Source organism: Pteropus vampyrus, unplaced genomic scaffold, assembly GCF_000151845.1.
Source record: "Pteropus vampyrus isolate Shadow unplaced genomic scaffold, Pvam_2.0 Scaffold28, whole genome shotgun sequence".
In the NCBI taxonomy this organism is placed as follows: domain Eukaryota; kingdom Metazoa; phylum Chordata; class Mammalia; order Chiroptera; family Pteropodidae; genus Pteropus; species Pteropus vampyrus.
The window spans coordinates 1,829,567-1,843,188 of record NW_011888809.1 but is presented as its reverse complement, the minus strand read 5'-3'; the positions used below and the strand labels follow the sequence as shown (position 1 = coordinate 1,843,188).

The window sequence follows — 13,622 nt, the reverse complement described above, 5'->3', positions numbered from 1 at the left end:
ATATCTGTCTGTAGAAAGGGGCCCAGTGTTAATAGTAAGTATCCTTGAGGGATAATATTATGGGTAATATTTTCCATACTATTTAGTATTTTAAAAGCTTTCCGTAATGAGCACTTTCATTACTTTTATATTAGATTGAACCATGTGAAATGAAATTGCCATTTTTTGCAGATTTGTTTTAATTTTTAACGCCTACAGCACTTGTTCTTTCTAGGTGGTCTCCCATCCAAGTACTAACCAGGCCCAACCCTGCTTAGCTTCTGAGATCAGACAGGCTCGGGCTTGCATTTTTTGCAGATTTAATTTTTGCACATTGATGATTTCACAGGATTCAACCCAATAATAATTCATGCATCAATGTCTAACAAATATTTATGGAGCGACTGCTCTGTGCCGGGTCCATATTTTTTTAAAGAAAGGACATAAACCAAGCTGGGTCTCCTTTGTAGGCAGGACCCCAGCTACTCATCTCTATACCCCCAGCACCCAGCAACCTGTGCAAACATGTCTCCAGAGCCATTTGTGTTTGGCTGAGTGAAAAGGTAAATTAGTAAATGAACGGAAAATAGATGCCCATCAACAGGCATACAAATGAAATTACACATTCTAAGGAATCAACAACAAATACAGCCTCCCTGCAAGAAAAGAAGAGGACAAAGAAGGGGATGTGTCAGACTCCAGTTAACTCGATCATCGTGCTGATGGTGGCTGCTCTGGCAGGGTGACAGAAACACAGAAGCAATGGAAAAGGGATGTAGCATAAGGGATGCGCAGGCTGTGGCGGACAGAGCGTGGTCAGCAGGCAGCTCAGGGAGGCAGACACATCCTCCAGCCATGAGCAGAGTTTCTGGCTAGATGGTCCCTGACAAGTGCTCTTCTGCCTCGCCCCACTGCCTTAAATGGCACATCCGGCCAGGTCAGGGAACATCCCATCAGTCTCTTCAGAGCTGGCCTGTCACCTGGGAACAGGGGTTTTCTCTATATTAACTTGAATTTTTATGCTGACTACCATTCTTTCATTAAGGATATTTAAACCTTCCAGGAGTAGAAACCCCTCCCCACCAAATCTTAAATTATAGCTATAAAACTTATACTTCTAGCATTTCTGTCTGCAATAGGGTAGGATGGGCAGGGCTATTAGAGCAGGAGGGGGAAACGCATGTAAAACAGGCAAGGCACTCCTGGGGCATCACGTTTCAGTCTGTAGCCAGAGAAAGTGCCCAAGATAGTGTAAGGTCCAGATGCTACATCCCCTGAGGACTTCTTGAAAAAGTGAGATGGTTTAGGCTAAAGAGTAAACTAAGGGAGAGTAAGATGGCTGAAGTCAAATATCGGAAGGGCTGCCGGGTAGAAAACAAAAAGCAGATGTCTGTTCCTTCCTCTGGATAAACTAGAACCAAGAATGGATGCTCAGAAGGAACTAGATGGTGCTCCAAAAGGGGAAAGAGCACGGGACCTGTCTGAAGCTTTCTGAACCCAAATTCCAGATTAGTCAAGTCCTTCTGTAAAACCTGCTGACCTTCCATGCACAGCCGGCCCGACTCTCTAGAGAACAGCCCTGCATTTCTGCTCCAATTTTTTGGAGTGTTTCCCAAGATCAGTTCTGTTTAGTCACAAACCGGGTTATGTCAATTTTTTGGTTATATTTACATAATTTAATTAAACAGAACCTAAACAGGTGAATTATGAGTGTAAAAGACGGTACCTCTAAGACAAATAAAGTAAGTATTCTGGAAAGTTTGGGTAAATATAGCTTAAAAAAACTGCGGATGAATTGGAAGTGGGCAAGACAACAGCAAAAACTTACAGGAAAAAAAAAAGTCAGCCTTCTGCACCCAGATTATTTCCGAGTGGTTTTTAATTCTCCCTCTACTTTAAGGGAATTGGAAATTCCCTTAAGATGACACTTCCTAGCTACAAAAAAAGGCCACCAAAAAACGCCAGTGAGGGCACCCAGATGCAGAGGAAAGGTCTTTCCCTACGACAAAAGATGAGCAAGTGACTGTACAGATACATGTTTTCAATTAAGGTGAGCTATTTAAATTTATATAAATTACATATGTGCAATTTTTCATGATTCCTAAATTTTACTTTTTAAAGAAAAATCTTGAGTTATACTTTACATATAATAAAAAGCACCTATTTAAAGTGTATATTTTGATGACTGTTGACAAATTTTACAGCTGTGTGACTACATCCACAATTACAATACATAACTCTTCTATTACCCCCAAATACCCCTTTGTGCCTGAACCCCGTCCCACAGAGGACCTAAGGTATCATAGCTCTCGCCACACTATGTGAGCTCATCCACTGATCACCACTGAGCGCTTATTTTTCTGAATTCCTTTTTTTTTCACGTAGATTAAAATTCACTCTGTTTGGTATAAAGTTCTGTGTGTTTTGACACACAGTTGTATGACCACTGCCACCATCATTTAACTTTTTGCATTAACTGACCAACTCCCTGTCTCAGTCTCATCAGATAAGAGGATTTTCACTGCATGTGGATCTGGAAAACTTGGACTTGAGACCAGCCTGCCTGAATTTTCACTGTGTGATCTTGGGCACCTTATTACCTACCCCATGTCCCTCCTCTACTTTCTTTTCTATAAAATGCCAAAGACAGCAATAAGCACTCACAATGAAAACAATGAAAATTAAAAAATCTGCATCAAAAGAACAGTATTCTTTGTCCTCACAGGCACTTCATCTTAAAAGTACATTCTAACATTTATAAGGCAACAACAGCAAAAAATGATGGTCCAGCGAAAAAAAAGGGGGGCGGGGCGCAGATTATAAGCTTGAGTAAGACAACCAAGGTACTCCCAGACTTCTGGAACAAGGGGCTGTACTTCTTTCCCTTGGGGTCGGCCCAAAATTCCTCTTCATCACAGCCAATAATATAACACTGACAACAACTGCCAGAGCAATAGGCACTTGTAGTGCCAGCTGCATATCAGGCCCTGCACTGCAAGGCCACATACATCCTTTGGTAGGTTTCAACACTGTATTAACCCAGTGAAGGAGGTATCATTAGCCCATTTCACAGATATGGAAGCAAGACCAAGAGATTAAATCTCACAGTTGGTAAATGAGGAGCCAGGAGGGAATCCATGTCAAATGACTATGTAGCCAGGGCATTTATGGATTCTCAAAGCAGAAAGCCTACCCAGGCGTCAGCCTCCCCAACGCCCCTTCACTCCTTTATAACTGTAGAGGTCAGTGGGTCTGAGCTAAGACATGATGGAAAGGTAGGAAATGCTCCCTAAACACCCTACATTGGGCCCTTTACTGAAATTCAGAGGCAATGTCCCAAATTGGTCCCCAAAGATAGCAATATAACAACTACAACCCCAATTTGGGGGTGATTAATATGTTTTCCAGAGTGCTTAATACTGCGCCAATGAAAGATAAACTGTAATCAAGTGTAGGAGTTTAGAAAAAAGAGCTAGAGAGGGAGAATTTATGCCACGTATCTGGCACTACAGGGAAGCCTGTGTCCAGCTGACAGAGTCATCCACCACTGGGACAGGAGCCCATGGGGCAGCTGGGGTGATGACCCATACTTAGTGCCATGCAAATCTGTACCCAATAACAGACCTAGTATTCCCCTCCCTGAGAGGGCAGTGAGGTCCACCTATCATCATCAAGTGGGTGACCAAGCCTTGGGTTTACAGGTCAGTCTCTTAAGAATTGGCCCATGGGGATCAATTCCCCAGAATCCAGACCCCTTGGGTGAAAAACTCAGCTTTCCAGGGGCAGCTGGGAAGCCCACCATGGAGCTGGAAAATGCCTTATGCTGCCATATCTGACTCAGCTGGCACCAAGTTCCATTCATGGGGACCCGTCTTGAAATGACATGTGGACAACAAACCACAATGACAGAAATCTTGCCGAGTTCAAATCCAGTCTGCTTATATTGGGGTCTTGAATGAGGATAAAGGGTTGGGTGGGATTTGTTCTGAAACATGTGATTTTCTGTTTATAACAAAGAAAATGTTCTTGAGAAGAAAGGGAAAAGGCAAGAAAAGGTTATGTCAAAAAAAAAAATCAAAGGATATTTCTAAGGAAGCATAAAGAGGAATTTTGCTGGAAGCAACAGCTGAAAAACGTGATCAGAGGAAGAGGCATCAGACATAAAACGATCAGGAGGGGAAAGGAGAGAGGCAGTAGGCCTGCGGTATTATATATAAATAACTAAATAAAATATAAATGGCAATAAATTAAGAGTAACCAAATGCCCTATAGAAAAGGAGCAGTTCATTATGGTACAATTAGCCAACATATCATGCAACCGTTAAAACTGATGATTGCGAAGACTAATTTAAAACACAAGAGTCTGTGCTACAAAGCTAAGAAAAGCAGGGGTAACATATGTACGGCTTTGTAGAAATTCCCCTATGAAAGATTAGAAAAGAGCACACCAAAAAAATTGGTTATAAGATCATAATTTATCTTGTCCCCAAAGTTTCTGCAATATTATAAAGCATTTCATAATCAAAACATTTTTTAAAAAAATAATGCTTTCACAATGAGGAAAAAAGCCAGTTGGTTACACAGAAATGAGATGAGAAAAAGGATAATAAACTTGGTCTAATTCATTCATAGATAAAAGATCAGAGATGGTTTGTCAAGTTTAAGTACAATAAAAAAATAAATAACTAGCATTTGCATGGTGCTTAATAGTTTGCAAGGTGCCTCTACCTACGTTATCCCCCACCAGGTAACAAAGTAACACTCCTGTGCCCTTCGTTGCCTAGGAGAAGAGTGAGCAGCCAGCCCCTCACCTGAACCCCCGGCCCTGCCTCGCCTCTGCTGGTCTTGTTTCCCCAACGCAAGAGAACCAGCAGTGCAAACACCGTCAGACAGAGGCTGCCTCTTGCTCCCAAATGGTCCATTCACCCATCACAGGCCACCTGGGACAAGCAGGAAGCTGGGAAGGAAGCAGGGTTGGGGCACAGATGCTCCATGCTGGGGACCCCACCACCACCGGGCTGCTGCTCTCTAGTGTTAGGTTCTAAGCCTTCTTCCCTCTTGATTCTGTATACTCTCCCTGGGCAACCCTTATTCTCCCTATGGTTTTGGGTGCCATTGAAATGTTGATGATTCCCAAATTTGAACTCTAGACCTCTCTTCTAAACTCCAGATCCTGAGCACAGGGCCTGATATACATAGATGTTCAATAATTATCTACTAAATCATCTGTTATTTCCACTTGGATGTCCCATGGGCACCTCAGACTGAACTCATCTTCTCCAAACCCTACTTCCTTGGTGGGCAACCCCCCACGGTGTCATGCCTGGACTACTTTGATAGCTTCCTAAACAGTCTTGGCTTTGCTCATGTCCACAAGAATGATCCTTCTAAATGCAAATCAGATCATATCTGTCCCTGCTTAAATTCCTTCAGTGGAGCCCCACCATCATAGGAATAAAGCCCCAAATCTCTAGCCCCTCCTGCTCTCTAGCTTCTCTGCATTTTGTCTCTCCAGCTCCCACCAACCACTCCTGTTCCCGTTACACAGCAATTCGCACCAGTCCCAAGCAAGTGAGAACTTCCTATGACTCTGACCAGAAAGCCCCATTCTCACTGCTCCACCTGGCAAACTCCTATTCATCCTTCAAAACCCAACTCAACAGCCAGCTGATTGGAAGCTTCCTGCTTCCCTAGGTAGGCCCCCTCTCCTTAGCAGGACTGTGAGATCCCTGAGGGCAGGGGCTGAGTTTTACTCTTCAGATACCCTGCCTAGAACAATGCTTGCAGCCCTGACAAGATGCTTGATAAGGGATGGAGGGAATGAAGTGTCACAGACTAGAGGAATGAGTGGGGGTGGGGGAGGGGGTGGGGGGAGGTGGGATGGTGAGAGCTCCAACTCTGCTCAGCCATTTTTCTGTGTAATCTTATGTAAATCACTTTTGCCCAAGGAGAAGATTAGAATTAGGGCAACGGAATAACAATGACTCATTTTCTGTTGCTGCTTTATCCCTAGACCAGAAAGTGGTAAAGGAGTATTGATTAGCATCCTTGAAGAGTCATATAAATCTTGCTTTTAAAAAATCATTCTCAAATCACTTGGATTAACACCAGAACAGTTCCTCTAGCTAAACTTTATCAAACTCTCAAAGAGTAAAAGGTTAACAGCAGAGCAGGAATGTATACATTTAACATTTATAGAACGCTGGTCACAGACCAAGGCCCTGCCAGGGGCTGCAAAGGAATTCTACTGAGTCTCAATCTCTCCTTGTGGCAAATGACAACTTGCTAAGAAAGACAAATCCACCATTTTTGAAAGACATGCAAGAGTAAATACTCACCTCCTGAGAAAGAAACACAAACATCAGAGCCAGGCTCCCCCGTCTAGTTGATGTGTGGAGAGAAAGGGCCAGGGTTGGTGCCTGAGTTGGGATTGGAGGTGGAACGGCTTCCCCAGAACCTGGCACAGTGCCCTGGACCAAGCGGGTACGCGTGTTTGAAAAGTTGAGAATGAATTCTCACAAATGTAAGGCAAGGCAAAGCCCATACGGATGAACTGCAAGCCATCGTCTTTTTACATGCAGTTTCTGAAATTTTCTGAAAATCTTAGAAATGATACACTGGATCTCACAGAGAAGTAATACCCTCAAGAAGTTATATATGCCCTGCTCTGGACCACATTTCTAACTTCTCAAGTTTCCTGTGGTCACAGAGTATTTTGTACCCCACCCGGACTCATGGCTTAGTCCCTTCTCTCAGCCTCCCTCATGTGTCCCCTGGTTTGGTAAATGGCTGCCCTCCATCTTTCCCTCCCTGTCCTATACACATCTCTCTCATATCAGGGTAGAATCAATTTCCCTTTATCGTGCACCTGGATTAGCCTTGTGACTTACTTTGACCAACAGGGATGGGTCTCGCCTTCAAAAACTCCTGTACCTCCCACTTTCTCCCAGACATCACCACACTGTGAGGAAGCCCAAGCTACCAACACGGAGAGGTCATGCGGTGAAAGACGTTCTGAGAACCTTCTAGCACAACTGTGCTAGAAAAACATGAAAGACGTTCTGAGAACCTTCTAGCACAACTGTCAGCTACATGCTGGTGGCTGAATGAAACAGTCCAGGCAGCCAAGTGAGTGACCCCAGCCAGTGCCATGTGAAGCAGAAAAACTGCCCAGCTGAGTACAGTCTACCTACAGGATCACGAGATAACTGCTATTGGTTTAAGTCACTAAGTTGTGAGGTTGTTATATAGCGATGCATGACACAAACACGTAGTAAATGAACGGCTGTATGTGCAAGGAAGGCCACTGAGAAATGAGCCATCCCACATAATGAATTTCCTCAAGTTCCAAAATAGAATCCTTATTTGTCCAAACTTGTTCTTATCCATTTCCGATAAAAAGTTTTTAAAATGCAACATTGCACTCCACTTTATACTAAATGTTTTTTTTTTTTAGACGAATGGGTCATCATTATGGACACCAGTTACTAGTGTCCTGTAACATACTGATGCCTCCTACAGCCACAGAAGATATACGGGGGCTGTTGGCTGCAACACTGAACCCCCAGACAGCTATGCTCCCTGATCAATGGCAATATGTCTGCCCCTGGAAACATCTCTACATCTCCCAAAGCTGCCCCTTCTAATAACTGTGGGTTGAGAGACCAAAGACCCAATCCGGTTGGAACTGTATCTCAACGGTCTGAGGGAAGACCTAAGGGGTTCTTTCATGATTGCAGAAGAGAAGGAACTCTGGAATCCCACGGACCTACGTTCGAATCCTGCTCCACCACCTACTAGCTGTATGGCCCTGGGATAAGTCATTTCACTCATCACATATTTCAGTTTCCCCATCTGTAAAATAAATATCTGCCTCTGGCTGGGAGACACTCAACTGAAACACAGCAAGAGCTCTCAGTAAACGGGAGCGCCTTATCTACACTCCGCGTGCCCTGGGCCCAGCCTGCACACACGTGTCGCCTCTGAGCACCCATTGGAGTGTTGGTCAGGCCTGTGCCCATGGACGTCTATTATCAAGAGTGCGCATGCTCCTGAGGAGACAGCTGGGGGTGCTGAATGTTTATTCAGGGTTGGAGGACCCTAGTGGGATTCACTGTGCATTTATGAAGAAATTGCAGAAAAAGAACCACCTTGCAGTCCCAGCAATTCCATCTCAGGGAGAACTTACCAGGGCTGTTGGGCAGACCAAGCCTGGGGTGAGCGTGCGAGCGTGCGAGCGTGTATGTATGTGTGTACGTGTAACCACAAGGCATACCGTGACGCTCAGGGGGCAGGCCTGAGGGGGTGAGGGGACACCGCCACTCTGATGTTCACGGCAAAATGTCAGTGAAATAATGTGAGCAAAAGTCTTAAACTGCACTCGTACGATGACGACAAACTAGAAAAGCTGTTTACACATAGGCAAAGATCAGAAAAAGCCACAGAGGAATGAGACGGGAGAAGGGACTGAGGGCAAAACTTTCCGCTAAGTTGTTTACATGTTCAATAATTGACTATTCTTCCTCACATGCAATTGGATGTGATGGCCTGCCACACATTTCCTCTTTCTGGTCCGTAACAGTGCCGATCCGCACACTCTTCATGGAGGGATGACCCCTCCGTCCGTCCCTGGGACAGTGGCAGAGCCCAGAACAGGGTTGAACGTGCCTCCTCCCAACCTGTGTCCAGCGCACTCTCTCAGCTTGACCGCCTCTGGCGGCTCAGAGCCGCCAGGCTGCCATCTGACTTCGTGTCTCATGAACTCCTGGCCGTGTTCCCACAGGGAGCATTCTGTCACAGACTTCTCCCCTCCTTGCATCCACTTCCCAGGAGGAGAGAGGGGTGCTTCCCAGGATACTTAGAGGCCTCCTACCTCTCGACACCATTTTTCAATACTGCTTAGCAGCCAGAGAAGCAGGAAGGTGCCCGGATGCCGGGGTTTCAGAGAGAGGCCTCCAGGGAAGCCCCCAGTCAGTGCCCCACCTTCGCCACCCCAACTTCTCACTCATCGGTGACCCACCCCAGTTTTTTAGCCACTCCACCTCCTGTTTCCTCATCCCAGAACCTCAGTTTCCTCATCTGTAAAACGAACCAGTAACATCCAGGATTAACTGGGACAGTGCGTATAGTATAGAACCCTTAACTCCGGCCTGCAGACTGGAGTCTGAGGCGTTAGCTCCCTCTCACACCCCCGCTACGGCAGCTGCCTCCGGCCCCTCCGAGCCGCATGTTCATTCACTGGGCGAATGGTTTGCTATGTAATTTGTAGGTGTGAAAGAAATTACACATCCACAGCTCTATCATGTTCTAATTTGTGAATAAAGGCCTTAACAGGCTATTAATTCCACGAGAGAATTTTGTTCTCAAATAGCCTTTCTGCTATGAAATAAATCAACAGTATGAAATCAGGGGTCCCTTACCCCTAACTTGCCACAGACTCATTCCTTTAACAACACCTGTCAGAAGCTAACAGGTGTATATGGGAGGATGGGAGGGTCTCAGGAGCAGCCACTGGCCACAGGAATGTTCCCCGCCATTCAGGCGGCATTTTCTCCCCACCCCCATCTTCCCCTCCATCCTCACCCATCAGCTGCTGCTGGTCCTGCTCTCGACTTCCTGCTGCTTCATCACAGTTTGGAGGCAGTAAGGGTAAGTTGTGTCCTAACAGGCCTGGTGGTGCCAGGACCCATGCAAGGGGGGCAATGTGGGAAGACCTCGGCAGCTGCAGCTCACTCCTCCTGTTCCCCCAGCTCCCCGCTCCCAGTATCCCAGCCCCATGCTGTGCTCTCCACCACAGCCTTAGGCTGTCATCATCTGACCTCTTTCATTCCCAGGCCCCGCAGGCAGTGAGGCCCCTACCTGTCACTCAGCAATATTCACTAATAAATGAAGTCCCAGCAACACCTAAGTCTCCGACACACCTCATCCCACATTCCCTGACTGCACCTGCTCTACCCGTCGGACCCACCTGCCTGCCTCCCATGAGAAGAGCCCAGGACAGGCTTCAGGCCCCGAGGCCCCTGTGTCCCTCCTGTCTTTCCCGCACGGAGCCGAGTATGGGTTGAGGGGGTGAAAGGTGCAGAGGAAGACAACTTGGGCAAATGCTTCTTCAGTGCTGCCGGGGATGTAGCAACAAACGTCCTCACAAAACCCCGAAATCCTGTGTCTGCTTCTAACTGTGAAACTGGGTTCGTCCCCTACTGACCCAGGAGGGAGTCCCTGGCTGGAGCCAACAGGTGACGGGCGAAGAGGAAGAAAAGGGGAGTCTATCGACAGGAGGGAGAAAAGATGAGAGGTGCTGGAGACTGCAGAGAGTTCCTGGTGTTACGATGACCGGGGGAGGGAGTCTGGCCACTCTGTGTTCACGTCCCTGTCCTCCAGCCTCTACCCTCTTCTATCCTCGATGGCACCCCCATCCCATGGGACAACACAGGCCCAGAGGAGCAGCAGGCGAGTGACGCGTCATTCCGCAGCTGGGGGCTGTTTTCCCCACCGCCACGCAGGGCCACGCAGGGCTTAGTTTCTACCGAACTCAGAGAGAGCAAATTCAGGGGCACTGACTTAAGGAAGACTCTGGTGGATGGGCCTGGGAACCCAGGCATCTTTTTAAAAATCACATTAGTTCCAAACGAGTGACTCAGAAACTTCTGGAACGCAGCCCACTGAGAGCTGGGGCCTCCTTCGCGATCTCAGGCTCCCAAACGGACCTTGAGAGTTACCTTCCCCTCCCCCTCCTTTCCCAAAGCCACATCCAGGGTACTGCTTCCAAGTTGAGGCCATGCTCTCCTGGGATGCTAATATTGTTATTCTTGATTTACTTATTTTTCTATCTTTTTTCTGCTTACTCATCTGTTTGGGTGTTTGTTTCTTAGAAATGTCCAAAGGACACCAGCAATCATGGGATCAATCTCTGGGCTCCAATAGAGAGAATGTCTGGTTTGCTCCCCTAATGGACAGCAAAGCATATGGCAAACTCATGTGGTCCAGGCAGCCTGGCAGAGAGGAAAGGGCCAGAGGTGACTTCAGTAGAAGGTAATGGTTCAGAGTTTGATCCCGGGCCCCAGATCCTGCCAGGCCCACCTACCTGCGTGCCCCCAGGCAGTGCTGCCTACTGATTCCCAGTAGGAATGACTTTCACCATTCTTTCCCAGACAGCTTCCAGCAGGGGCCCCAAATGAGCAGAAGCACAAGCCGAAGTTCACCGACCCAGATGTCATGACAGTAATGGCAGGTTGTCGCCTTACATGAAATGGCATTGCGAAAAAAACAAAAGGATCTGTTGGTGTGCCAGATGCACCTGCAGAGAGGCACCAAGAGCTTCCATAAGGAGGACACTGCATGAACCATATGGGAAAACAGAAAGAATCTTGGTCCAAAAACCAGGAAAAAGTTAAAATCAAGAAACACTTGTGTTTTTCTCTAACCAAGTAGGAAGCAATGGGACGGCCCCACTGGGTTCTTGCATCAACCACCAATGGCACCGCTGGGCACCTAGAGACTCAGCCCCCGATCCCAGGAGACAACGACAGTGGCTCCGGCCGAGATGGAGGCAGCCGTGTGACGTAGTAGAAAGAGCACTGGAACTGAAATTGAGAAATAGAATTGGGAAAGGAATACTCTAGTGAGATGACTGCCGTAACTGTGTGGCCTTGAGCAGGTTGCTCTCCCTCTCATGTAGAAAATAAAGAGGTTAAAGAGGTATTGGGCAGGACATGCGACGGAATTCACTGACGCTAAGCCCCGCGGAGTCAGTCCCCCAGATACTAAACTCAGAAGGCGGAGAATCACATGTCAGTCTCTGCAGCTCCTCAGCACCGAGCGGGGGTCTTGGGACCCAGGAGAGCACTTTCACCCACATTTCTCTTGATCTTGACAACGACATTATGCAAGTAGGCAGACACTGCCCCATTTGACAGGGGGGCAATGAGTCCACACAAGTCAGTTACTTGCTAAAGCTAACCAATGACAGACTAGGGGCCAGAAGCCAAGGAAGCCTCTTTCCCCACAAGAGATCCTTCTGGCAGAGGTCAATGAAACGAAACGGCCAGGACAATGCTGTCTCAACTTCAGGTCTAGGTGGGCCCTCCTGCCACCCACTTGGGCTTGGCACAAGTGACAGAGTAGCCCTAAGGCCCAATGTCTTGACATCCTTCAGTCCCTAGGGCCAAGCAGACAAACTCTAATGCAAAACCAGGGGTTGAGGGAGAGCTGCACAGACAGCCGAGAGCCTCGGAGGCCTCCCGGACACGTTTTGATTCAAGGGCAAAAACCATGCCACCCCCACTTTCAAAACAGGTACCACCTTGGCAGCGAGCTGGTGGGCGGGAAAGTCACAGGGTGAAGCCCAGGGCGGGACTCACCTCTCTCAGCAACTGCATCCCCTTCAGCCCATCCTGCTGCTGCTGGGCCACGGTGACCCCCAAGACGAGGGTGTGCACCATACAGGAGACCACAGAGATGACGACGATGGGGCTGAGGCTGAGGGGCAGCGTGATGAAGAAGGAGAAGACAAAGAAGGCCTGCCAGCCCACTGTGTCGCTGGCCGCATGGGCGCGGGCAAAGTTCAGGCCCAAGTAGGAGAAGATCTGGGCTGTTATCAGCAGCCACAGTAGATAGGGCACCACTTTCCGGGTGACCCGGTCCGGGAGCAGTCCCTTTTTGCAGAGCACGAAGAGGACGATATCCAACAGCAGCCAGATCCCAGCCACCACGAGGGGAGCCAGCTGGTCGCGGGAGAAGACCACAGCGCACATGACCACCACGTAGCAGTCGAAGAGGGCTGCGAAGACCACCAGCACCAGCAGGGTCTCATGGCGCTGCCTTTTGAAATAGGTCTGGTACAGGTTCTCCAAGGACTCGGGCACGAAGGTCAGCCGCATAAAGCGAGGCAGGCAGAGGCAGGACCCCGAGTTCCGCACAGAGATTTCATGGGTCCGGCCCACCCCGCGCTCAGGGTCAGAGGGCAGGCTGACGGAGTACTCCGCCGAGTACTCCGCCGAGTACTCGGGGTCGGAGAAGCCCTGGTTCCTCGGCATCCTGGCTGGTGTCTGCTTCTGCTGGCCTTCCGGAAGTGGACCGGGAGCAGAGGAAGGGCTCTGGGATGGGCCACCTACCAGCACTCTCTGAGACCGGGGAAGGCGGAGGGCTGGCCGCCTGGGGCAGGAACGCAGAGCAGGTCTCCAGGGCACGCCTGGCCCTGATCATCTGGAACTTAAAGGACACGGCTAAGTAGCGACACTTCTTCCTTCTTACCTGGGCTTCTCCATGACCCACCTCATAAAAGAACCGCTGTTGCAAGAGGCTCGGGAAGCAGGCCCTTCTGCAGCCATCTGTACACTCCCGCCACCACTGACCACACACACGCTTAGTCCTGTCCAGCCAACACTCGGTTTCCTGTCTCTGGCTTGCCGAGGGGCCTGGCCACCTCTCTGTCCCTCACACCCCTGGCCTCTGTCATCTCTTTTCTCTCAGTCCCTGACTTCCTCACCTAAGGCTCCTCCAGGCCCACGCCTGAGAAGCCGAAGATACAACGTGCCAGCAAGAAGCCGGAGCCATCGGGGATTCCTGACTCTTCCTTCTGTTTACTTCCTTTCCCCACCCAGCCCTTGGCGACTCGGCTGCCCACCTCGGGGCGCTGAGTGCCC

The 13,622-nt window shown here is 48.5% G+C and overlaps 1 protein-coding gene across 1 annotated transcript in view; it reads right to left on the bottom strand.

Moving 5' to 3' along the window:
- The window catches only part of ADCY3 (adenylate cyclase 3), a 73,609-nt gene extending 60,031 nt beyond the window's left edge, over positions 1-13,578 (bottom strand). Inside the window, exon 1 of the mRNA XM_023528500.1 lies at positions 12,339-13,578. Coding sequence (XP_023384268.1) covers positions 12,339-13,013 — 675 coding nt within the window. The 5' untranslated portion in view covers positions 13,014-13,578. The remainder of the gene's footprint in view (positions 1-12,338) is intronic.
- Between the last annotated feature and the right edge of the window lie 44 nt (positions 13,579-13,622).